The 23,616-nt window shown below is 43.8% G+C and overlaps 1 protein-coding gene and 1 long non-coding RNA gene across 3 annotated transcripts; one reads left to right on the forward strand and one right to left on the reverse strand.

Moving 5' to 3' along the window:
* Positions 1–192: 192 nt before the first annotated feature.
* LOC137339959 (uncharacterized) lies at positions 193–4,861 on the reverse strand. The gene is made up of 3 exons (XR_010966661.1): positions 4,453–4,861; positions 4,165–4,324; positions 193–1,028 (listed from the first exon to the last, which is right to left on the reverse strand). It is a non-coding gene; the product is annotated as an uncharacterized lncRNA (long non-coding RNA).
* Positions 2,126–19,735, forward strand: cyp17a1 (cytochrome P450, family 17, subfamily A, polypeptide 1). 2 transcript variants are annotated; one of them, XM_068002066.1, is made up of 8 exons: positions 2,129–2,517; positions 7,880–8,018; positions 9,855–10,084; positions 10,290–10,376; positions 12,422–12,631; positions 14,060–14,229; positions 16,906–17,009; positions 17,170–19,735. In XM_068002066.1, the coding sequence occupies exons 1-8, from the start codon at positions 2,206–2,208 to the stop codon at positions 17,439–17,441; spliced, it is 1,524 nt and encodes a 507-aa protein (XP_067858167.1). In that variant the 5' UTR covers positions 2,129–2,205; the 3' UTR covers positions 17,442–19,735. The 2 variants fall into 2 exon arrangements, with proteins under 2 accessions (XP_067858168.1, XP_067858167.1); XM_068002067.1 differs by lacking the exon at positions 10,290–10,376 and having other exon boundaries at positions 2,126–2,517.
* The last annotated feature ends 3,881 nt before the right edge of the window (positions 19,736–23,616 follow it).

The following is a 23,616-nucleotide window of genomic DNA, read 5'->3' on the forward strand; positions in this document are numbered from 1 at the left end:
CTGAAGTATGATGGCCACGTGCTAGACTTTTACATAGCTAGATGGATATTTTTTCACTTAGGTGAATGTTGGGTGAGGACCTGCTCAGGCCATGATGCTCAACTAACCAGTTGACTCTCACTGTCAAGGCAACAAGGTACTGGAGGGTTGCCAGCATCTGTTGAACGGAATCTCAACAACACCACCAACAACTTGCATTCATATAGCACCTTTAATGTAACAAAACATCCAAGGCACTTCACAGGAGTGTTATCAAACAAAATTTGATGCCAAGCCACATAGGACGGGTGAGATGTAGGTTTTTTTTAATTCATTCACGGGATGTGGGCGTCGCTGGCGAGGCCAGCATTTATTACCCATCCCTAATTGCCCTCGAGAAGGTGGTGGTGAGCCGCCTTCTTGAACCGCTGCAGTCCGTGTGGTGACGGTTCTCCCACAGTGCTGTTAGGAAGGGAGTTCCAGGATTTTGACCCAGCGACAATGAAGGAACGGCGATATATTTCCAAGTCGGGATGGTGTGTGTCTTGGAGGGGAACGTGCAGGTGGTGTTGTTCCCATGTGCCTGCTGCTCTTGTCCTTCTAGGTGGTAGAGGTCGCTGGTTTAGGAGGTGCTGTCGAAGAAGCCTTGGCGAGTTGCTGCAGTGCATCCTGTGGATGGTACACACTGCAGCCACAGTGCGCCGGTGGTGAAGGGAGTGAATGTTTAGGGTGGTGGATGGGGTGCCAATCAAGCGGGCTGCTTTATCTTGGATGGTGTCGAGCTTCTTGAGTGTTGTTGGAGCTGCACTCATCTTTAAAGGAGCGTCTTAAAAGGAGGAGAGAGAGGTAGAGAGGCGGAGAGGTTTAGGGAGGGAATTCCGGAGCTTAGGGTCTAGGCAGCTAAAGGCACGGCCGCCAACGGTGGTGCAATTAAAATCAGGGATGCGCAAAAGGCTAGAATTGGAGGAGCACAGAGATCTCGGAAGGTTGTAGGGCTGGAGGAAGTTACAGAGATAGGGACCAAGGATTCAACACCTTCAGGGGAGAAACTAGGAGAAAAAAAAACACATATAGTTCACGTACAAGCTTTTCCATTCCCAAACTGGTTATCATACATAGGTTTGCTTAAAGTACATTCAAAGAATCATAGAAAGGTTACAGCGCGGAAGGAGGCCATTCGGCCCATTAAGTCCATGCCGGCTCTATGCAAGAGCAATCCAGCTAGTCCCGCTCCCCTGCCCTATCCCTGTAGCCCTACAAATTTTTTCCTTTCAAGTACTTATTCAGTTCCCTTTTGAAGACCACGATTGAATCTGCCTCCACCATCCCCTTGGGCAGCGTGTTCCAGATCCTAACCACTCGCTGTGTGAAAAAGTTTTTCCTCAAGTCACCTTTGGTTCTTTTGCCAGTCACCTTAAATCTATACCCTCTGGTTCTTGGCCCTTCCGCCAATGGGAGCAATTTCTCTCTATCTACTCTGTCTAGACCTTTTGTGATTTTGAATACCTCTATCAAATCTCCTCTCAACCTTCTCTGTTCCAAGAGAACAACCCCAGCTTCTCCAGCCTATCCACGTAACTAAAGTCCCTCATCCCTGAAATCATTCTAGTAAATCTCCTCTGCACCCTCTCTCAGGCCTTCACATCTTTCCTAAAGTGCGATGCCCAGAACTGGACACAATACTCCAGTTGTGGCCGAACCAGTGTCTTATAAAGATTCATCATGACTTTCTTACTTTTGTACTCTATGCCTCTATTTATAAAGCCCAGGTCCCGTATACTTTTTTAACCGCTTTCTCGACCTGCCCTGCCATATTCAACGATTTGTGTACATATACCCCCAGATCTCTCTGTTGTTTTACCCCTTTTAGAATTGTGCCCTTTAGTTTATATTGCCTCTCCTCATCCTTCCTACCAAAATGCATCACCTCGAATTTTTCTGCGTTTCATCTGTCAAGTTGCTTTGAAATATTTTTGTGGTGACTATGTTACAATTGGAGTGCCCTCTACAGGTGCATATTATCAGTCTGTGTAGAATTTCATGTAATTGGGATTGGTTCAATAACAAAAATGCTGACTTATGAATTATTTCACAAGGCACAGGCATCGTCTCCTTGCTACTGCAGATGATAACACTGTGTCAAGGCACTGATTCTCAAACTTATAAAAGGGTTCCCGCACTGTAGTCTGGGGACATCCCAACAGCAGGTTTCAGAGCACAGGGAAGATGAGTCTGCTGGTGGCTGCTCTGATCCTTACGGTGGGCTTTGCCATCTTCTCTTTCACTGGATTTATTCAAAGAAAGCTGAAAGGAGGCAGACTTCCGAAAAGCCTGCCATCCTTCCCGTTGATCGGAAGCTTGTTAAGCTTAAAGAGTGACCTCCCTCCTCACCTGCTCTTCCATAAACTCCAGAAGACCTACGGGAATCTCTTTTCCCTAATGATGGGATCGCAGTATGTGGTGGTGGTCAACAGCCAGCAACATGCCAGAGAAGTCCTGTTAAAAAAGGGCAAAATATTTGCCGGCAGACCCAGTTGGGTAAGATTTCATTGAATGATAGAAAGAATATTTTTACAATTGCATTGTTCAGCTAAAGCACTATGCAATAACCATAATTTACTTTTTAAGAAGTTTAAAGTCTCACAATAAATTATATCTGCTCATACGAAATCTATATTCCCTTTAAATTTAATTTGCATGCATATCAGGTAAAAAAAAAAGTTTTTCATGCACTTTATTTAAACAGTTGAGATATTTTGCATAACGTGCGAATTGTGTTCCGTGCAGTTATTCCGCAATCTAATCAAGTTGCTCGAGGTTGAGATTCTGGATTTCGGAAAAAAAGAAACTAATGAGATTTAAGGTGTTTCTAGATTTGTGTTTCTTGTTGATTCTCTTGAATTGACAGTAAGTGATTTTGTGATGATTTACAGCTCATAAACAGGCCATTCGGCCCAACTGCTCTATGCTGGTGTTTATGCTCTACACGAGCCTCCTCCCACCTTACTTCCTCTAACCCTATCACCACCGACACATTGTACTGCACTGTAGTGTTGAGATTTTCCTCTCCCTACTCCTGATAGTTTCCCACGTTAAGAGCTTCTGATCTTATCTGGGCTATTGGGAAGGGGCTGAATGGAAAATTTAAAGACTGAATGGCCCCAATTGCCATCAACGATTAGAAAAGCCTGAGACATAGAGCAAGTGTATATGTTCTCTCAGCTTGAGGACCGGTGTGCGTTCTGGGTGGAACATTATCAGCTAGGAATTATGCATGAAACAGGGAGCAACTCCTATCTAAAACACTGCAAACCATCCTGGGCTAATTTTAGAATGACTGCCCTGCTACAAACTTCAAATAATTCGTTCTCCACACTTTGCTCAAATCGAGGCTCATCTCACTGTCTCCTTCTCTAACTCACTCCCTCCCAGGGTCTTTAAAGTGTCAAACTCTTTATCCTGCATAGAATGACAAAGAATCTACACCACAGAAACAAGCCATTTGGCTCAACAAGCCTAGGTCTGCACTTATGCTCCACACGAGCCTCCTTCCACCCCTCTTCATCTAACCCTATCAGCATATCCTTCTATTCCTTTCCCCTTCATGTGTTTATCTAACTTCTCCTTAAATGCATCAATGCTATTCGCCTCAACCACTCCCTTGTGGGAGCGAGTTCCACATTCTCACCACTCTCTGGGTAAAGAAGTTTCTCCTGAATTCTTTATTGGATTTATAAGAACATAAGAACATATAAAATAGGAGCAGGAGTAGGCCATATGGCCCCTCTAGCCTCTCCGTCATTCAATCAGATCATGGCTGATCTTCGACCTCAACTCCACTTTCCTGCCCGATCCCCATATCCCTTGATTCCCCTAGAGTCCAAAAATTGACCTATCTCAGCCTTGAATATATGCAACGACTCAGCATCCACAGCCCTCTGGGGTAGAGAATTCCAAAGATTCACAACCCTCTGAGTGAAGAAATGCCTCCTCATCTCAGTCTTAAATGGCTGATCCCTTATCCTGAGACCATGCCCTCTAGTTCTAGACTCTCGAGCCAGGGGAAACAACCTCTCAGCCTCTATCCTGTCAAGCTCCCTCAGGATCCTATATGTTTCAATGATTTACGGTTTATTATTGATTTATTAGTGACTACCTTATATTTATGGCCCCTAGTTTTGGTACCTTTGGTCTTCCTTAACTCTTCATACTTTTGAAATCTGAGCTCGGTAGCCCATAAGCATTTCTCCTTGATCCAGTCTTTCCTCCTTTCAACCATGATGATTTTTGACACAATAGGTTCATTTTACAATTTTCTTTTCCTTCCTGTTGTGACGCTGAAGCTCTGTCATAAATAAACAAATTCAATTATTATTAAAATTCAACAATTAGATGCCTGCTCTTAGACTCAGCTCTAATACAAAAAGCCCAAACAAAATCCGTGCAACACATTTGATAAGTTTTAGATGTTACTTTAGGGTCACTGTATCTTCGCTGCATCCTAAAACAGATTTGTATTGGCCCACTTTCAGTGGGATGTCAGTAGTAGGTCATTCAAACAGATGTCCTTCACACAACCCTGATCACTCCTACTGATCATTAATACTGTATCATCAATGGCTTCCTAAGTTGAGCGCCCAATTTCAGTCCGTGAGTTTTGAGTGAGGTAGAGATGGGTATTGCACTGCAAATGTAAATACTGTATATTCACTGTTTTAACTGTTGATACTTCCCAAAGCTGAAACATATCCGTGATACCATTGGCACGTCTGTCTCCTCATGTGTTGAGTTTAGGATTCGGGTGTGTGCCAACATGCAGGAACCTCAGATAAAAGAAACTACCCTGAGCCTTCATTCTGCTGTCAGCTGTAGTTGAGTGAGTTTCACTCCCTCCAGGTTAGCTCCTGAAGGAGGCGCTGTCTCCTGCTATTCTCATTGATCCCCAATCGATTTCTCTATTGGAAAACAGACACCAAAGAACACGAGGCTCACCCTACTTGAGTCAGAGAAGTGATCAAGAGTCCATTTTATTGCACAAAACTTCATCTAAGGATGGCAACAATTCAGAAATTAAAGGGAAACCATTTACATGAAAAGCAGAGGGTCAGCACATGGTATTTTCACCTCTGGGACCTGGATTTGAATCCAGCCCAGATGGATGGGATCACATTTTCCTCTGTGTCATCGGTAACCAGCTGGCTATGTCACTAATTAAATCTGGAGTTTCTCTTGATTACATTTTGGGGGATCAGAGAATATTTATGCAAAACTTCACCTCGGAGTGTGTGCGAGTAGTTCTAGGGACCATTTAGTGAGAAAACGTGCCAGACTTACATAGAATTTACAGCACAGAAACAGACCACCTGGCCCAACTAGTCTATGCCGGTGTTTATGGTTCACACGAGCCTCCTCCCTCCTTACTTTATCTAACCCAATCAGCATAATCGTCTAGTCCTTTCTCCTTTGTGTACGCATCTAACATCTCCTTAAATGCATCTATGCTATTTGCCTCAACTACTCCATGTGACAGCGAGTTCCACATTCTAACAGCTCCTGGGTAAAGAAGTTTCTCCTGAATTCCTTATTGGATTTATTAGTAACTATCTTGTATTTATCACCCCTTGTTTTGGATTCCCCCATGAGCAGAAATATTTTCTCTACTTCTACACTATCAAACTCCTTCATAATTTTAAAGACCTCTATTAGGTCACCCCTCAGCCTTCTGTTTTCTAGATGAAAACAGCCCCAGCCTATTCAGTCTTTCCTGATAGTTGTAACCTCTCAGTTCTGGTATCATCCTTGTAAATCTTTTTTGCACCTTCTATCATTGTGCGAGTGGCAGTCACCAAGTTGGAGGTACAGCTTTAGATATTTAAGAAGGTTTAAGAAGAGGTCAGTGCATTGCAGATGTGGCTGCATACTTTGGGCTGAATGTTTGGTACATACACAGTCCAACCATCCACTTGCATTTGTTGGGTACCCATTGATCTTCTTCACCTTGACACTCTTCCTTAGTCCAGAGAACCTTCTCCTCATTTCTTCAATGCCCAGAAAAGACAGCATTCACACAATTAGCCATCTCCTGCTATACACTGGCTCTATTTGGAACAATGCTCTCTGCACCAAAAATGAATGGGTGGAATATCAGGCAGCTTCCGTGAAAGGCACTTTATCCTCCCTGCCTGCTTTTCTTCTATGTGCTGTGCCAAGGTGATCCAAAATGCCCAGGTGCAGTAACAGGAAATTCTGTCCCTTTGTGTCATTAATAATGTAGCACAGGCTCCCCTAGTGGCCTAGGAAGTGATGGCACAATCTTGTCACTAATGGTGACAACTTATATTTATGCAATATTCTTCACATACTCAAGTGCTTTATGAGGGGTGGGGGTTGGGAGGCGGATGAGTATTTAAGAAATTGATCTTCAAGCTGATGAAGGCCATGGATAATAGTATCAGCAGTAGCGAGACTGGGGCAGGGGCAAAAGTGACCAAGGTTCTGGGGGTGGAAGAGGATGGACTTGATGCTGGACCAGCTTTGGATCTTAAACCTCAGCTCAGGGTCAAACAGGGCACTGAAGGTACACAACGCTGGGTTCGGCCCGAGCAGGCAGCCAGGGAGGGTTGATACAGTTAGAGGCAGAGGCCCGTGGGAGCCGAAAAGATTCAAATTGGTTAACAATTTTGGCTCACAAGTGACTTTCATGTTGGATTGCACTGAACCTTGCAGACCTGAGGGGCTAATGTTCAAGTTTTGGTCTGTTAGCCGATCTCAGCCAATGGGTGATTAATGGGACTATTTGGGGATAAAAAGCTTTAACAGCCATAACAATTAATACGGTCACATCATGGAGCACACAAGAATGTTGGAAAATAGGCTATATGCCCAAAACAGACTTTCATTGCCTGGTTTGTATTTTAGAAATTACTAGATAGTTCATTGAAAAACTGGATTATCTAATTCAAAACCACATGGCTATTTTAAAACGGAATAGGACAACAGATTTACTGTAAGCACTGTGATCCAATGAAGGATCGAGTTAGTATCTGTAGGTACTTCCCCACTATAGGATTGCAGCTGATGACAAATTTTCATCTATTAATAGTTTAAACAACCCAACCCAACCCAACTTTCACAGAACTAATGGCACTGTATACCCACACAAATGTGAGTCTATGAATGTGCCTTCGGGTTAGTACTCCCATTATCAGTAATATAAATGTAGGGAGCCAGTCCAGACTCCTATACTAATAGCACTACAGAGGCCAGCAGTACTGCAACAATCAGCTCCTCAAAGCAAGCATAAAATGGAGGAGAGAGGAGTTTGCTATGCTGAACCGACATCTCTTCATCCTATGAAGACTCACATATAGCACCGAATAATAAGGTCTTTCAAACACAACTTTGACATGATTATGTACAGAGAAAACTGCATATAAACAGGAACTATGGTATAGGTCAGCTACACAACACATAAGCTTTCACCTCTTCCCGTCTCTCCACAGAAACTTCCATGTTTTGTCTTGCATCGAGATACATCGAAACTACAGCACAGAAACAGGCCATTTGGCCCAACTGGTCTATGCCGGCGTTTATGCTCCACACAAGCCTCCTCCCTCCCCTCTTCAACCAACCCTATCAGCATATCCTTCTATTCCTTTCTCCCTCATGTGTTTATCTAGCTTTCTCTTAAAGGCATCAATGCTATTTGCCTCAACTACTCCTTGTGGTAGCAAATTCCACATTCTAACCACTCTTATGTACCCAGCAGCCCCCTTTCCCTTCCTCAGGGATAACAAACTACATTTTTATCTTCCTACAGCCCAGCCCCCCCAAGGATCATTGTAACCAGATGTTTAAGTATCAAAGTAAAAGCACCTATTAATCTCCTCTCTCTGTTCAGGTGACTACAGACTTGATGTCCAGAGATGGCAAAGACATTGCATTCGCAAACTACAGCCCTACCTGGAAGTTTCACAGGAAGCTTGTTTATTCAGCTTTATCTCTGTTTGGTGATGGGATAGCAACTCTTGAGGAAAAGAGTGAGTATACTTAACAGTCATGCACCGGCAATGGTTTATGGCTTTGCTGGTGGCTCAATGTGTTTATCAGTGAGTGGCTGAATCAATCAGTCGTAGTGGGAAGGTCCCCAGGTTTAATCCTTGCTCAGTGCTGAGTTAGCTGATCTAAGCTGGGATGCTGTAGGGATGCTATTCTTGGCCTGAATTAGAGAGAAGAAAATCAGATAGGGCTGTTGCTCCTGCCTGTTATCCAGTAAGTCCAGGTGGAAGTGAATGTGCCATTCCCTGCCATTGCATGTTGTCTAGGTTCATGCATAAACAGTAGCCACTGATCTGAAATATCAGAGAATGAACAGCATCAGAACCACACACCTATGAAGGAGTCAATGCCTTCAGGAGTGGGGAGTTTGGAAAAAATTGTTGCGGAAGAAAGATATTATTTAGGACAGTTCAATGGGGTTGCTCTCCTTAGAGCAGAGAAGGTTGAGAGGAGATTCTGGTTGTCCTGCAGAACCTCACCCAACCGCCCATTCATTTTGTGAGCCTGGACTGCGAGTATCTGCAGGGCATCCAGCCTTGGGAGTCATCACAACTGAGTCCCGATCTGTCTTCACCTGACCACTGCATGTGGGCACACTTTCCTGCAGGGCTTACAGAAAAATGATCAGGACAAGAAACCCTGGCTCTGGTTCATTCCCATTATTAGTCCAGAGCTGACTTCCTGGTTTGTAATCTGTGTGACTCAGCCCTTCACTGGGCCATCAAGGACCATTGTAATCATGCCGGCCAAGTGAAGAAGGGCACTTACCGTTGTTTTCCTGCATTAATTTTTAAAAGTGATATTATTTTCCCCTCCTCCCTCCGTCCCCCTAACCATCCCCACCCCCACCACCAAGTCATATAACAATCCCCTGATCTAGAGGATGAAGGGAAAAAAAGACTTTTATTTATACGGTGCCCTATTACATTGCTCAGAAATGTCTCAAAGTGCTTTACGTTCAATGAATTACTTTAGTGCCATGACTGTTGTTACACAGGCAAATGTGGCAGCCATTTTGCACAAGGCAAGTTGCAATGAGATACGTGACGAGGTAATGTTTTTTGGTGGTAATTAATTGAGGGAGGAATATTGGCCAGGACATCAGGAGTACTCCCTGCTCTTCTGTCAATAGTGCCATGGGATCTTTAGCATCGCACCTTAATAGGCAGATAGGGCCTCAAGCTTAGCATCTCATCCAAAAGACTCCACCTCTGACAGTGGAGCACTCCCTCAGAACTAATGGAGGGTCAGCCTAGATTATGCCCTTAAGTCTGGAAGTGTGGCTTGAACCCACAAAGGCCAACCCACCTGCTCCCAGGCTGCTGCCACTTTCTCCATCAGTTGGGCATAAAGGAGAGTGAATTGGGCTGATTTCCCAGTCTAACTATTTTTTTTTGGTTTTCCTTGATTCTGCACCTCAATTCACCACGTAGTGAAGCTACATTCCTAAACCTACATCCCATTACAACGCTACCCAAGCTTTATGTTAAAACAAAAGCAAAATACTACAGATGCTGGAAATCTGAAATAAAAACACAAAATGTATTTCTCTGCAGGTCAGGCAGCATCCGTGACGAGAGAGAAGCAGTGTTAACTTTTCAAAACATTAACTCTTGTTTCTCTCTCCACCGATGCTGCCTGACCAGCCTGCGTGTTTCCAACATTTTCTGTTTTTATCCAAGCTTTATACTCCCTGTAGAAAGGTCTAGCCCACCACACTGATTTTCCTTTAAGTGCGGATATCATGCTCTGGCAATCCTACTTCTAATGATAACATGTTTTCTTTATTTATTTCGGCACGGATTGGTGATGAACAGTTTGCCAAGAAGCTACCATGATGTGTTGTACGTTTGAACACCTTCTTGACTCACCGGTAGACATAAAGCCTGAGGTGACACAAGCAGTCACCAATGTAATCTGCTTGCTGTGCTTCAACTCAAGGTATGAGAAAGACGACCCAGAGTTTCAGAACATGCTTGACTACAGCCAAGGCATTGTGGACACTGTGGCAAAGGATAGCTTAATAGACACGTTCCCCTGGCTTCAGGTACTTCATTTTGAATCACTGTTTCTAGTTGTAATTTGAGATTTTTACACTCTGACTGCAGTAATCTCTGATTGCCGACAGCGCTTAGCAATTCTGATCCTGGATAGTGCGCAAGTATCTGATTGCAGATTTTGTGCACATTAACCTCTGATTGCAGACCCTGCGGTAATCTGTTGTTACAGACGCTCTCTGTTACTTCTTTCAGTATTTTCCCAATGAAAGTCTCCGTACTCTGAAACGATGCATCACAGTCCGAGACATTCTGCTTCAGAAGAAATTTGAAGAACACAAGGTACTTTGGTGTGAAATGTACAGCACCTCAATTTCATTGGTGTAATGGGAGCAGTTGAATGGTGTGTGCTATTGCATATGGTGTGTGCTATCAGATCAGTCAACAATTGTACAAATAAGTGTGAGGCACAATCAATTGCACAATCCTATATTTGTAAATTCCAATATTTAAGCTTTTTTTTTCCAGTCTCTGATTCTTTTCCAATATGAGCCTATTTATATGCAACCGTTGTCTATAACATACACCAGAACTTTAGTGCATTTGAATCAAAATCTTAAGCCTCACAGGAGAAAGTGAAGTCTAGGTCAATAGTACACTGAACATTAGTTGCTGAATGAACCACACTTGCCAATCAAGCCATTTTAATGAAGGCGATTGCTTCACAAAAGCACTGTCTTCATCATGGGAGAAACACTTTGATGTGAAATTCCTTTGTTGGCTAATGTAGCTTGGGAACTCACTTTACATTTACTCCGATTTTCTTGCTAATATTAGTGAATGGGGTCATTTCTGCCTCCTATTTTGTGGTATTACATGATGTGCAAATCACATAGTGTGAACTGCCTCTCCAGAGAACACCCCGACCAGGGATTCAACACGGTACTTCCCTAGTCTGCGTAACTCAGTATCACACCATGCAGTACATTTATCCACCGAGCTATCAGGGCAACATTACCTGTATATCTTTTCCCTTTACGACTGGTTAAGGAGCCACTGAAGATCACCGGGTTACTGACTTTGCCTTTGGCTTCCTGCACCAAATTTGCAAAAATTACAAAGTACAGATAAGGTAAGCCATTTGGCACATCTAGTTCATCCTTCCAATAGAAAAGATCTCCCCAGTAAAGGATCAAATTGCTTCTTGAATGATTCCATAGTGTTTGCATCCACTCTCTGCCCAGAAGATCATTAATCCAGGTCTGTGAAAGTGCTTCCTGATATCACTTCTAAAGTTGCCTTTCAGCAGATTGTACCTACAACGTCTTGTTCTGCAGTCTTGGTTTAACTCGAAACGGTGTTCAGAACGAAACATTTCTATTCTATTTATTATAGTGTATACCCTATAAAGCTCTCCTTTCTCATTTATTTCCAACTCCTTTTAAGTTGAAGAGTCCAAAATTTTCCTCATTATTCAATCCTATGACACTAGGGGCATGATTTTTACCTGGAGCCAGGGAGGGAGTAGGGGGGGGGGGAATTTTGGGGTGCGAAACCCGGAAGTAAAGTTGGCTGGTCGGAACGTGTGATCACCACCTAAATGAGTGATTGGAATTTTATTTCTGAGTTTCCCGCGCAACAGCCAACCGGGGCGGGAGGGGTCTCGGCCATCGGAGGGGCGGGTCTCGTCTCGGACAACGGGTTGGGGCGGCGGGGGGGAGGGGTCAGCCTCTCGAGTGGATCTGATCACGGGAGGTAAGCTTGTCGGGTGTGGAGGATACCCACCTGCTCCCTCTGGCCCACAAGCAGTGCCATAAAGGCACTTACCCGATGAACAGGCCCTTCTTGCCTCCTTTTATCTGGCGAGATTCGCGATTGCCCCCGGAAAGCCGTCCTGGAGGCGTTAAATTTAAAGCTTAGTTAAATTCAATTAAAAAAACGCTACTTAACGTCTCTCAACGACGTTAATTGCCCCGCTAAACACCCACCTGCCGGCACTAACTGGGGACGCGACCTTGGCCGGTACATTCCTCCTGAGCATCCAAACGCACCCACATGAAACCCGGAAGTGGGCACATTGGAGACGGGTTGCGGTCGCTATTTTCACCTCCCACTTGACTCCAACCCACCCATTCTTGGGGGTTAAAATTCCCCCCTTCGGGATCAGTCTCAAGGCTCATCCCTCAGTTTTTCAGCGCCTCGACATTTCTCTTGTCGTCACGGTGACCAGAACTGAATGCAATAATCAAGATGCGGCCCGACCGCACAAGACCTGTACAAATTCAGTAAGTTACCTTGTTTTTTTAACAGCCTAATTCATCATTGCAGTGATGAATCTCTTCAGCGTATGCAGCTCTCAACTGTGTTTTTTTTTTATGTCCTTCCAGGCAAATTACAGCAGTGACTCTCGTAATGATTTGGTCAATATTCTGCTAAAAGCCAAGATGAATTCAGAGAACAACAACAGCTCAGTTGGCGAGGTGGAACTGTCAGACGACCACCTGCTCATGATAGTGGCAGACATATTCGGTGCAGGAGTGGAAACCACGAGCACAGTGCTTGGGTGGGCGTTTGTTTATCTGCTTCACTACCCTGAGGTAAAAGAAACGTTTAAAGAAAATTATATAACAGGGATTACCAGTAACGAGACGCACTTGCGACCTGTGCCGTGGACTGGTAGCACATTCACCCAGTGACGACACTTCAAAACAAACATTACTTCATTGGCCGTAAAGCGCTTTGGGACATCCCGAGGTCGTGAAAGGCACTATATCAATGCAAGAACTTTCTTCCTTTTACTGCTCTCTTTTTGCTTTCAGCTGTGGGGAGTTTTTTTTTGGGAGGGCGAGTTACTGGAAGAGTCTTTATCCAAGTGCGAGGGTGTTCAAATGATGGCCTACAGGCCACAAGCTTCCCAAGAGCTCCCCGCCAGTCCAGCCGATGAAACCCAATTCTATTTGTGCTGGAATTTTGTGGGCGGGCAGGTAGGTTTGGAAAGGGATGTTTTTAGCACTAAAGTAAATAACAGAAAATGCTGGAAAAACTCAGCAGGTCAGGCAGCACCTGGGGAGGTAGAAACAGTTAATGTTTCAGGTCGATGACCTTTCAGCAGAACTGATAAATTCTAGTGAACCTTTCCATGCCGCTAATATTCTTGCTATATTAGCGTGCCCAGAACTATGCACAAAATTCCAACTGATGCCTTGTACAAATTCAACAGGACTTCTCTGCTATATATACAGTGTACCTATACCTACAAGAATCTACTTTGACTTTTTATTGCCTTTTCTACCTGCACTCCCACACTTAAAGATTTGTGCATCTGCACCCAGTGATCCCTTTGTTCCATCACTCTGTTCAAATCTTACCACTTAGGGGACACAGTCTGCTCCTGATAATTCAAAGTCATATTTTTTTCACTGAAAAAAAATTGAAATATCGATTAATTTGAATTAAGCAACATCAACAACACAGCAAGTGGGAATTTAGTGTTAATTTTTAAACAATTATCAGGTATTCTGAATTGAGTGGCTTTAAATTCGGAGAAGTTGATTGTGTTTCCTTGACGTGTTCTTTTTTTGAAAAAATGTACATTTCTCTGCATTGAACTCCATCTGCCACCTATCTGCCCATCCTGCTAACCCATCTACGTCCTCTGCAATATCCTACATTCTTCCTGATTGTTTGCCAAGCCCGCTAACTTGGTATCATCAGCAAACTTCACAGGCACGATGGGCCGAATGGCCTCCTCCTGTGCTGTACCTACGATGATACTACGATCATTTCCCTTATGCCTGTAACATTTTATGAGCCTTCTCTGTCCGACTTACTCCAGACTTTTTGGCTCTTGTACCTTAGATCACTCTCACAGGTGAGTCCCAACACCCCATGCCTTTGAGGGTGTCTTCACCAGAACTTCAGATCATCTCTATATCATCGCTATATTAGAAACTTTTAATATATTATAGGTAGATTATTCAACTAGTAAGGCAGCTGAAAAGTTTGACCATCTGTTTTCACTGCAGTTGCAGAGAAAAATACAGGAGGAAATTGATAGCAACATCGGATTTGAAAGGACTCCTAAAATGAGTGATCGAAGCAATTTGCATCTTCTCCATGCAACTATCAGTGAAATCCTGCGGATCCAACCAGTGTCCCCTCTCTTAATTCCACACGTGGCTTTGGAAGACTGCAGGTAAATGCATCTGTGTCTCTTGGATTGTCTATTGGGAACATAGGAACAGGAGAAGGCCATTCAGCCCCTCGAGCCTGTTCCGCCATTCAATTAGGTCATGGCTGATCTGTATCTTAACTCTATCTACCCGCCTTGGTTCCATAACCCTTAATACCCTTACCTAACAAAAATCTATCAATCTCAGTTTTGAAATTTTCAATTGACCCCCAGCCTCAACAGCTTTTTGGGGGAGGAGAGTTCCAGATTTCCACCACCCTTAGTGTGAAGAAGTGCTTCCTGACATCACCCCTGAACGGCCTAGCTCTAATTTTAAGATTATGCCCCCTTGTTCCAGACTCCCCTAGCAGAGGAAATAGTTTCTCTCTATCTACCCTATCAAATCCTTTAATCATAAAAATCTCAATTAGATCATCCCTTAATCTTCTATACTCAAAGGAATACAAGCCTAGTCTATGCAACCTGGCCACATAATTTAGCCCCGGTACCATTCTGGTGAATCTGCGCTGCACCCCCTCCAAGGCCAATATATCCTTCCTGAGGTGTGGTGCCTGGAACTGAACTCAGTTGTCGAAGTGCGGTCTAACCAGGGCTTTATACAACTGTAGCACAACTTCCACCCCTTTGTGTTCCAGCCCCCTTGAGATAAAGGCCAACGTACCATTAGTCTTTTTAATTATTGTTTGAACCTGTCTACTAGTTTTTAGTGATTTCTGTACAAGGACCCCTAAGTCTTTCTGCTCCTCCTCAGTTCCTAGCTTCTCACCATTTAGAAAATACTCTGATCGATCTTTCTTAGGTCCAAAGTAGACGACCTCACATTTAACTCCATCTGCCACAGTTTTGCCCACTCACTTAATCTATCAATGTCCCGTTGCAACTTTCTGCTTCCGTCTACACTGCTTACTGTGCCACCTAACTTAGATATATGGCTCTCTATTCCTTCATCCAAGTCATTGATAAATATAGTGAAAAGCTGAGGCCTCAGTACAGATCTCTAGGGGGACACCACTAGTCACATCCTGCCAATTGTAGTATGTACCCATTATCCCTACTCTCTGTCTCCTATGTCCTAACCAATTCCCTTGTCAATTGATCTTGATAGCCCTGTTACAATGGCTGCACATTTAAATCCTTCGGTAACTCTAACTTCCAGAATTGGTTTTGTGAAGAGAACATATCTGGGCAATCTGACATTTCCAAGTACCATTACTTTTCAAGTCTGGTACTTTTAAAAAAAATAGCCAAAAAGTAATCCAAAAATACAAGGACAGTAAAATTCAAGGCCTGAGGTAGGAGGGGAGAGGAGCAGAGCATATCACACACAAAGACTTTTGGTGCTTAAAAATCCTGTGTTGTGGCACTAGTTATTTTGGGCAGGTGGATGATGTCTGCAACAGGTAGGGTTCAAATCGTCCCCTCATACTTCAACAACTGGGGTCAGGCCAGCCATAATATCATCACCACGGGGCTCTTGGGTTTTTCACCCAGGTTTTTAAGAATAAAACTGCGAGCTGGAGTGGATTGGAAGATACCATACTTCAGTAGGATCGATGTAGGGGGTACAGGCATCAGCTGTGGCTCTGTTGGTATCACTAAATACGAATATATGAAAATGACGGGGAAGAAAAGACCAGTAGCTCCACACTCATGATTGCTGCAGCATCCCGCCTAGACACTTCCTACCATCACCCCATCCCCCACCCAACCTCCCAGGAAGAGGCAAAATGTCAGAGAAAACACCGAGGGCCAATAAGGGAAAAAAATACTCTGGAAAATTCCTCTCCGATCCCCTCAGGCAATCGAAACCAGTCCAGGAGATCACATGGACCAAGTGTTATCTATAAAGACACTTACTTTCTGTGTGATGCAATCACTGCTCCAGTCAAGAACCAGTCCAGCTCCATTTTGAAGTCATGCAGAGACATGTAGCTCATTACTCTTTGGGAAAAGAAGAGCTGCCTAATATCCAGTCTATTCCTACTCTTGCATAGTTTAAACCCACGTTTCCCAGGTCCCTCCCAATCTGTCAAACTGGAATAATCTATCCATAGGCATGTGATCCAGCCCTTTCAATATTTTATAAACCTCTATCAGGTCTCCTCTAAGTCTGCTCTGCTCAAGAGTAAATAGACCAGCTCTTCGAGCCTATCTGAGTAACTCAGTATCCTCTGAGTCAGAAGCTTCAAGTCCCACTCCATAGGCTTGAGCACATAATCCAGGCTGACACTTCAGTGCAGTACCTTTAAAAAGCTGCACTGTCAGAGGTGCCGTCTTTCAGATGAGACATTAAACCGAGGCCCCGTCTGCCCTCTGAGGTGGAGGTAAAAGGCCCCATGGCATGATTCGAAGAAGAGCAAGGAAGTTCTCCCCGGTGTCCTGGCCAATATTTATCCCTCAACCAACACCACTAAAAAAAGATTATGTGGTCATTATCTCATTGCTGTTTGTGGGACCTTGCCGTGTGCAAATTGGCTGCCACGTTTCCTACATTACGACAGTGACTACACTTCAAAAGTTCTTCATTGGCTGTGTAGCACTTTGGGACATCCTGAGGTCATGAGAGGTGCTATATAAATGCAAGTTCTTTCTTCTTTCTTTCTAGGAGAGGATCTGTTCTTTTTTAAACATACCGTTGAGATGCAGTTTTAACATTGATTCCAATTTGTTGATTTGTAGCATTGGTGAGTACACAATCCCTAAAGGAGCTCATGTAGTCATCAACCTCTGGGCTATTCATCACGATGAAAAGGAATGGAAGAACCCAGATGTCTTTGATCCAGGTAAGAACTGCTCCTTCCTCGCAGAAAATGACCTTGAACACATAAAAGTGACTGTCAGAGTTCTCCTATCCCACCCTCAGTTCAAAGCTGCTGAAAGGAACCTTTTAAGTATCTGAAGTGAATATGTTATAAAAAATAAACCTTCTGTTCTCTATTTCAGGCCGTTTTTTGGATGACGGCGGAAAGCACATCTACTCTCCTTCGATTAGTTACCTGCCATTTGGGGCTGGTGTCAGAGCTTGTGTCGGAGAGGTCCTGGCAAAGATGCAAATTTTCCTCCTTATGTCATGGTTTTTCCAGCGCTTCACGGCCGAAATCCCTCCAGGTCACCCCCTGCCAGACTTGAGAGGAAAATTTGGGGTTGTCCTCCAACCAGCAAAATTCAAAGTCCAGCTGAAACTCAGGAAAGAATGGAAAAATCGTGGATTGTAAGATTGAAGACAAAATGCTGCATCAATTAAGAAGCACTAACCAGTCTTAGTAGTGCTACTGACCACAAATGAAACAATGAAAGCAATTGCAAGCTGACTGGGCCCCATATCTGCTAAATGTAGTTATTTACACATTGCATGGCCTTGTGTGTTTAAAGTGTGTTCACTATAAGCTGCTAGAAAACAGTAACAAAATATAGGTTGCAAGCACGTCGGGAGAAATGCATTCGGGGTGGGTGAAAGGGCACAACTTAATATTGGTGGGGTCTGCAAGGCTAAGAGAGGGTCTATGAGAAAGTTTAATCCCAGGTCCAAGCAGGAAAAACCTTGAAAATAACAATACCTGGGTCAAATGGACGTGAGTTTTCAGGGAAAATTTGAGGGTCGCTCTACTCTGCCCCAAAAAACATTCCGTAGCTCCAATCTCTGAACAGTATCCACTACTGCATTAGTGCGACATTAATTTCCATTCCCCAGACCAGACATCCTGCAGCCTCTCGGAGTGAAATTGCCTAATTCATGTCAGTTTCATGCTGTGGATCCACAGTCCCACGTCTAGACTGAAGTTACTCAAACGCATTTTATACAGATTCCTTATGCCTGACAGATACAGCAGACTTTAATTTCATCAGTCTGGGGTGGACTCAAACCCAGATCTAAGAGGTGAAAGGACAGAATGCTCAGATCAGCATTACCAAGTCCCCAGACATTCTTGGTGTAAACAGTGGCTGCTGTTGGTTTGAAGAAGGGAACTATCCCAAGTTACTCAGATAGTGCGAGGGAGCTAAATTATTGCAGCTATTGTTATTCACTCAGGGTCTTTCCACTTAGTCAGCTCCCTGATGGTTACAGAGAGTCTACAGCACAGAAACAGGCCATTTGACGTCCTCCTAGGCAATTTTTCTAATAAAACCACCTTTAAAGAAGGTCTGAATAGTGAAACTCCCCATCTTTAAAGGTAGGACACTCCCTCTTTAAAAGGGTGTTGGGTTGTGTGGTGGGGTTCCCCCTCTTTAAAGAAGGCATTAATAGGAGACTCCCTCTTTAAAAGGGTGTTGGTTGGTGAAAAGGGGCCAAGGACAAGTCACCCTCTTCAGTACACGAACCAACTGTAGGTTCAATAGGCACTGCAAATTATCCAGCACACATTTCACCTGCAGCGTAGGCTGAAATTTGCAGTAATGCATTTGGTGGCGAGATGATGTAATCAGGTCAATGCTGATTTCTGCTGCTAATAGTTTTGTGTTGGTGCAGCGAATATTACAACCAAGGCCATGTGGCCTTTCCTGGGGCAACTCTGAAGCTCAGTCTTGAGAGGGACCTTTTCCTCTGCTAGGTGAGCACTCCGCCTCCCCTCATCCCCCCCCCACTCAAACTTTAACCAAATTAAGTTACCTGTCAGATAGCAGAAAAGCATTTCTTTATTTTTTAAGCCTGCATTAGTTTTCTGTTTTCTTTATTATATAAGGGCTACTATACAATTCCCATAGAGCATACTAACATAGGCACTGGCTCCCGTTTTGCAGTTTAGGATGACATCTTAATGGATACAAATGCTTTCCTTTCTTCTCTGAAAAAAACTTTCCAGGTCGGTCACTTCAAATTTTGGTGAAAACGTACAGTCAGTCCCCCCATCTATAAAACAAAATGTAACTCCTTTATTTCGCATCAACTAATGGGAGTTTATTAAAGGCATAGCACCCTCTCTTTCTCTTCTTGCCTGAATACAAGGAGGATATCTCTGGAGTGTTCAAGCCTGAGCTACGAGGGCTACTAAAGTCCTTCATTTGAAAAGTGAGAGTCACCCCATTTATGGTCATATTTTATTTACTCTCCATTGGCAAACCCGACCCGGAATTTTAACATAGCAGTTACGTCAATTCTAAAACATTGCACAGAGCTTTGCGATGGCTACATTAATATTCATACATATGAAATACGTATATTCACGATTATTACCTGGTAATCAACTTTTATTATTCAATAAACTTGTAGTGATTGCTGTTCTTGGGATCTCTTCTACCCTTCTTCCTCTAGGATGTATTTTAGATCACTCTCATAAAGTGATTCTCGACTACTGTCGGATTCTGAGATATTCTTCACTGGCCCCAGTAGCCGGGTAAGCCGATGATAGCAAGGGCAGGATAAGGAACCGGAAACCCAGCTACTCAATGGATCTGGTGCCTTCACTGCAACTCTTCAAGAAGTGATAGAAACATCAGACATCAGTTCAACTTTTAACTAAAATGTAAATTTATTGAAAAATGGGCAAACAAAATAAATATATAATACATACATATTTGTGCACGGGTTTAAGTACACAAATCTTTGAAGGTGGCAGGATAAGTAGATGAGGCTGATTTAAAAAAAAACATACGGGATCCTTGGCTTTATAAATAGAGGCATAGAGTACAAAAGCAAGGGAGTTATGCTAAACCTTTATAAATCACTAGTTAGGCCTCATCTGGAGTATTGTGTCCAATTCTGGGCACCACACTTTAGGAAGGATGTCAAGGCCTTAGAGAGGGCGCAGAGGAGATTTACTAGAATGGTACTGGGGATAAGGGACTTCAGTTATGTGGAGAGACTGGTAAAGCTGGGATTGTTCTCTTTAGAACAGAGAAGGTTAAGGGGAGATTTAATAGAGTGTTCAAAATCATGAAGGGTTTTGATAGAGTAAATAAGGAGAAACTGTTTCCAGTGGCAGAAGGGTCGGTAACCAGAGGACGCAGATTTAAGGTAATTCGCAAAAGAACCAGAGGGGAGATGAGGGGAAATTTTTTTTTTTTAGGCAGCGAGTTGTGATGATCTGGAACGCACTGTCTGAAAAAGGGCGGTGGAAGCAGATTCAATAGTAACTTTCAAAAGGAAATTGGATAAATATTTTAAAGGGAAAGTTTTGCAGGGCTATGGGGAAGGGGCAGGGGAATGAGGCTAATTGGATAGCTCTTTCAAAGAGCTGGCACAGGCACGATGGGCCCCTTCTGTGCTGCATCATCCGATGATTCTGTGATTAGAATCCAGTGAATGGTAAACATTGGTCATCACCACCAGATGGCAGTAAAGTAACAAGAAAACCCCAACAGCAATAGATCGTGTGTAAACAGGTACAACAACTACTTGCGTTTATAAAACGCCTTTAACGTACTAGAACGTCCCAAGGCGCTTCACAGGAGCCCACATTAAACAAACGGTGCCACCGGCCTCTTTAAGGCACCTGCAAGCGTGCGCTACATGCCTGGGATTGCTACCCCGATTCCAGGCATGATCTGATTTCTTCACGCCAAAGTGGTTTACTTCACAGAAACGTGCAGGTTTGCACAAGCTTAAGAGTGTGAATGCACCGCCAGGATCACAACGATAACTTGCATTTATATAGCAGCTTTAACGTACTAAAACCTCCCAAGGCGCTTCGCAGGAGCGATTATCAGACAAAATTTGACACCGAGTCACGTAAGGTGATATTAGGAGAGGTGACCAAAAGCTTGGTCAAAGAGGTAGGTTTTAAGGAGCGCCTTAAAAGGAAGAGAGTCAGAGAGGTTTAGGGAGGGAATTCCTGAGATTAGGGCCCAGGCGGCTGAAGGCACGGCCGTCAATGGTGGGGTGGAGGAAGTCGGGGATGTACAAGAGACCAGAATTGTTGAGATCTCAGAGGATTGCAGGGCTGAAGGAAGTTACAGAGATAGGGAAGGGCCAGGTCATGGACGGATTTGAACACAAGGATGAGAATTTTAAACTTGAGACGTTGGTGGACTGGGAGCTAATCTAAGTAAGGTCATAACCGTATCCCGGAGCTTCACTGGATTACGTTGGGGAGGGAGTTGGGGAGCAATTTCAAACAGCTTTATCTTCTTGGAGTTTTTACTTCAACTTAACTAAAGGCAATTGAATAAGGTTAAGTCCATGAAAGCGCAATTTATAATCCACAGGGGTCAGTTCAATGGGTGAACACCTTGTCGCGTTTAACAATGTGTTAACAATATTTTAAAAAGTTGACTTCCCGTAGCGCTGCTGATGGGTAGTGTGGGGCTTGGAGTCTGGAGGTTTGTCCTAGCCATTGGTTGGGTACTGAGGAGCTGGATGGCACCATGGCAGTGGTGGAGCGCACAGCAAACCTAAGGGGCAGGACTGTGCCCGTCGCAGTTACCAGGAGATTGGAGCAACAGCGTGAGTGTGAAGTTCCGTTCAGAGGCCAGGATAGGCCCTCGAGCCATTGTCGGTGCAAAAATAGAGAATGAAGAGACTTCCAGAATCCATGTAAGGAGTCTTACAACACCAGGTTATAGTCCAACAGCTTTATTTGAAATCACAAGCTTTCGGAGCTTTCCTCCTTCGGCAGGTGAGTGTAGGATTCCATTTAGGCCTCCGAAAGCTTGTGATTTCAAATAAAGCTGTTGGACTATAACCTGGTGTTGTAAGACTCCTTACATTTGTCCACCCCAGTCCATCACCGGCATCTCCACATCATGGCTACTATCGACTCCAGAATCCAGGGCAACAGGTCACCAGTCCAACTTTTTACAATAACGAGGGTTGCGCAAACACGCACACTAATGGAGGTTTTCGATCTACACCAGATGTCCTACGCCTTTGCTCGTGGGTAGCTTTGGGTTGGTATTTAGTAGCTAACCTGTCTCTGGAAGGCCACTGTACGAAATGGGCAGATCCCAGTAATTCTAGTCACTGAACTGCTGAGGTCAGAGGACACGTGTAAGTTTCAAGCTCCTGGTCAATGACTGCCTTTCTTTTCCTTTTTTAAAAAAAAAACGATCGTTTTACATCTCTAACAATATCACAAACGGGCATTGAACGCAAGATAATACAACTTTTAAAATAAAAAAAACCCCGCATAAAATGGCAAACAGATTTTGTGGTTTTGTAGCTAAGGTGCAGAGTGCAAGATCAGTTAGGCAATGTTGAAATTATACAATGACCTCAGTTGTGTACAGTTTTGGGTACTTCATTTTAGGAAGGATATAAAAGCAATGGAAAAGGTGCAGCATAGATTCATTAGGATGTTAACCAGGGATGAGAGGTTACAATCACAAGAGACTTGAGAAATTAGGGATTTTTTTCACTGGAGCAGTGATGGCGAAGGGTGAGTGAATAGAGATTTTCTAGATTATGAAAGTTTATAAAAGGGAAATAGCGATAGATTCTGCCATTGGATGACAAGATGGCACAAAATTAAGATAATCAGTAAAAAGATAAAAGTTGGGTTTATAAAAAATGTCTTTGCACAGAGGGAGATTAGAATGTGGAATTCTCTGCCACAAACCTGTGTCAAAGCAGAGTCCATAAATTCTTTTAATAAGGAATCAGGTAGCTGCTTGAAAAAGGGGAAAGCGGGAATAGGCTACGTGGCTCATGTGGGGGGGAAAAAATCTGCTCCTGTGCTGGAACATTCTAAGTGAAATATATAAATTGTTGCCAAGAGAAGGGAAGGTCGATTCTCGAGATAAAGAAAAACCAACATTTGAAATTTGAAAAAAGCAAAAGTACTGGAAACACAAGATCAGACAGCACCTGAAAGAGAAAAGGCAATTGTCCTAGAAAATGGCACTCGACAGCACAACTCCTCTGACGAGAGGACCTCTCAAACTGAACCCGACTTTCCAATGCTCTGCAGGCTGGACTCCCACCCTCGGTAAACTTCAGCTCATCCCAAACCATTCCTAACCCACACCAAGTCCTGCTTGCCCATCACCCCTGTCCTCGCTGATCTACGCTGGCTCCCGGTCCCCTCCAACACCTCAAATTTAAAATTCTCATCCTTGTGTTTAATTCCCTCCCTGGCCTTGGCCCCTCCCTGTTTCTGTAACCTCCTTCAGTGTTTCAGACCCCCTCCCTCACCAAACTCCCCTCCTCTGACTCCAACCTCTTGTGTATTCCCCTCCCTTCTTTGCTCCACCAGTGACAGCATTTCCTTCTGGGCTCCACGCTCTGGAATTCTCTCGCCAAGCTCCCCAACTTCTCCATTTCACTTCTCCTTCCTTTAAGACCCATCTTGCCGTCAATGCTTTTGGTGAACCTCTTCCCTAAATCTCGACTACTTTGGCTCGGGGTCCATTTTGCACCTAGTCCCCATGGAGCTCCTTGGGGATATTTTTCCTACGTTAAAGGCGCTATATAAATGCAAGTTGTTGTGGTCTGACTGCACAGCATCCAAGATTTTA

Source organism: Heptranchias perlo, chromosome 21 (assembly GCF_035084215.1).
Source record: "Heptranchias perlo isolate sHepPer1 chromosome 21, sHepPer1.hap1, whole genome shotgun sequence".
Taxonomy (NCBI): Eukaryota; Metazoa; Chordata; class Chondrichthyes; order Hexanchiformes; family Hexanchidae; genus Heptranchias; species Heptranchias perlo.

Excerpts from the sequence above, each read along its gene's own strand:
- cyp17a1 (XM_068002066.1), top strand. The coding sequence starts at position 2,206 with ATGAGTCTGCTGGTGGCTGCTCTGATCCTTACGGTGGGCTTTGCCATC. Across the intron at positions 10,085-10,289 it reads ACACGTTCCCCTGGCTTCAG|TATTTTCCCAATGAAAGTCT; the intron begins GTACTTCATTTT and ends TACTTCTTTCAG. Across the intron at positions 14,230-16,905 it reads GTGGCTTTGGAAGACTGCAG|CATTGGTGAGTACACAATCC; the intron begins GTAAATGCATCT and ends GTTGATTTGTAG.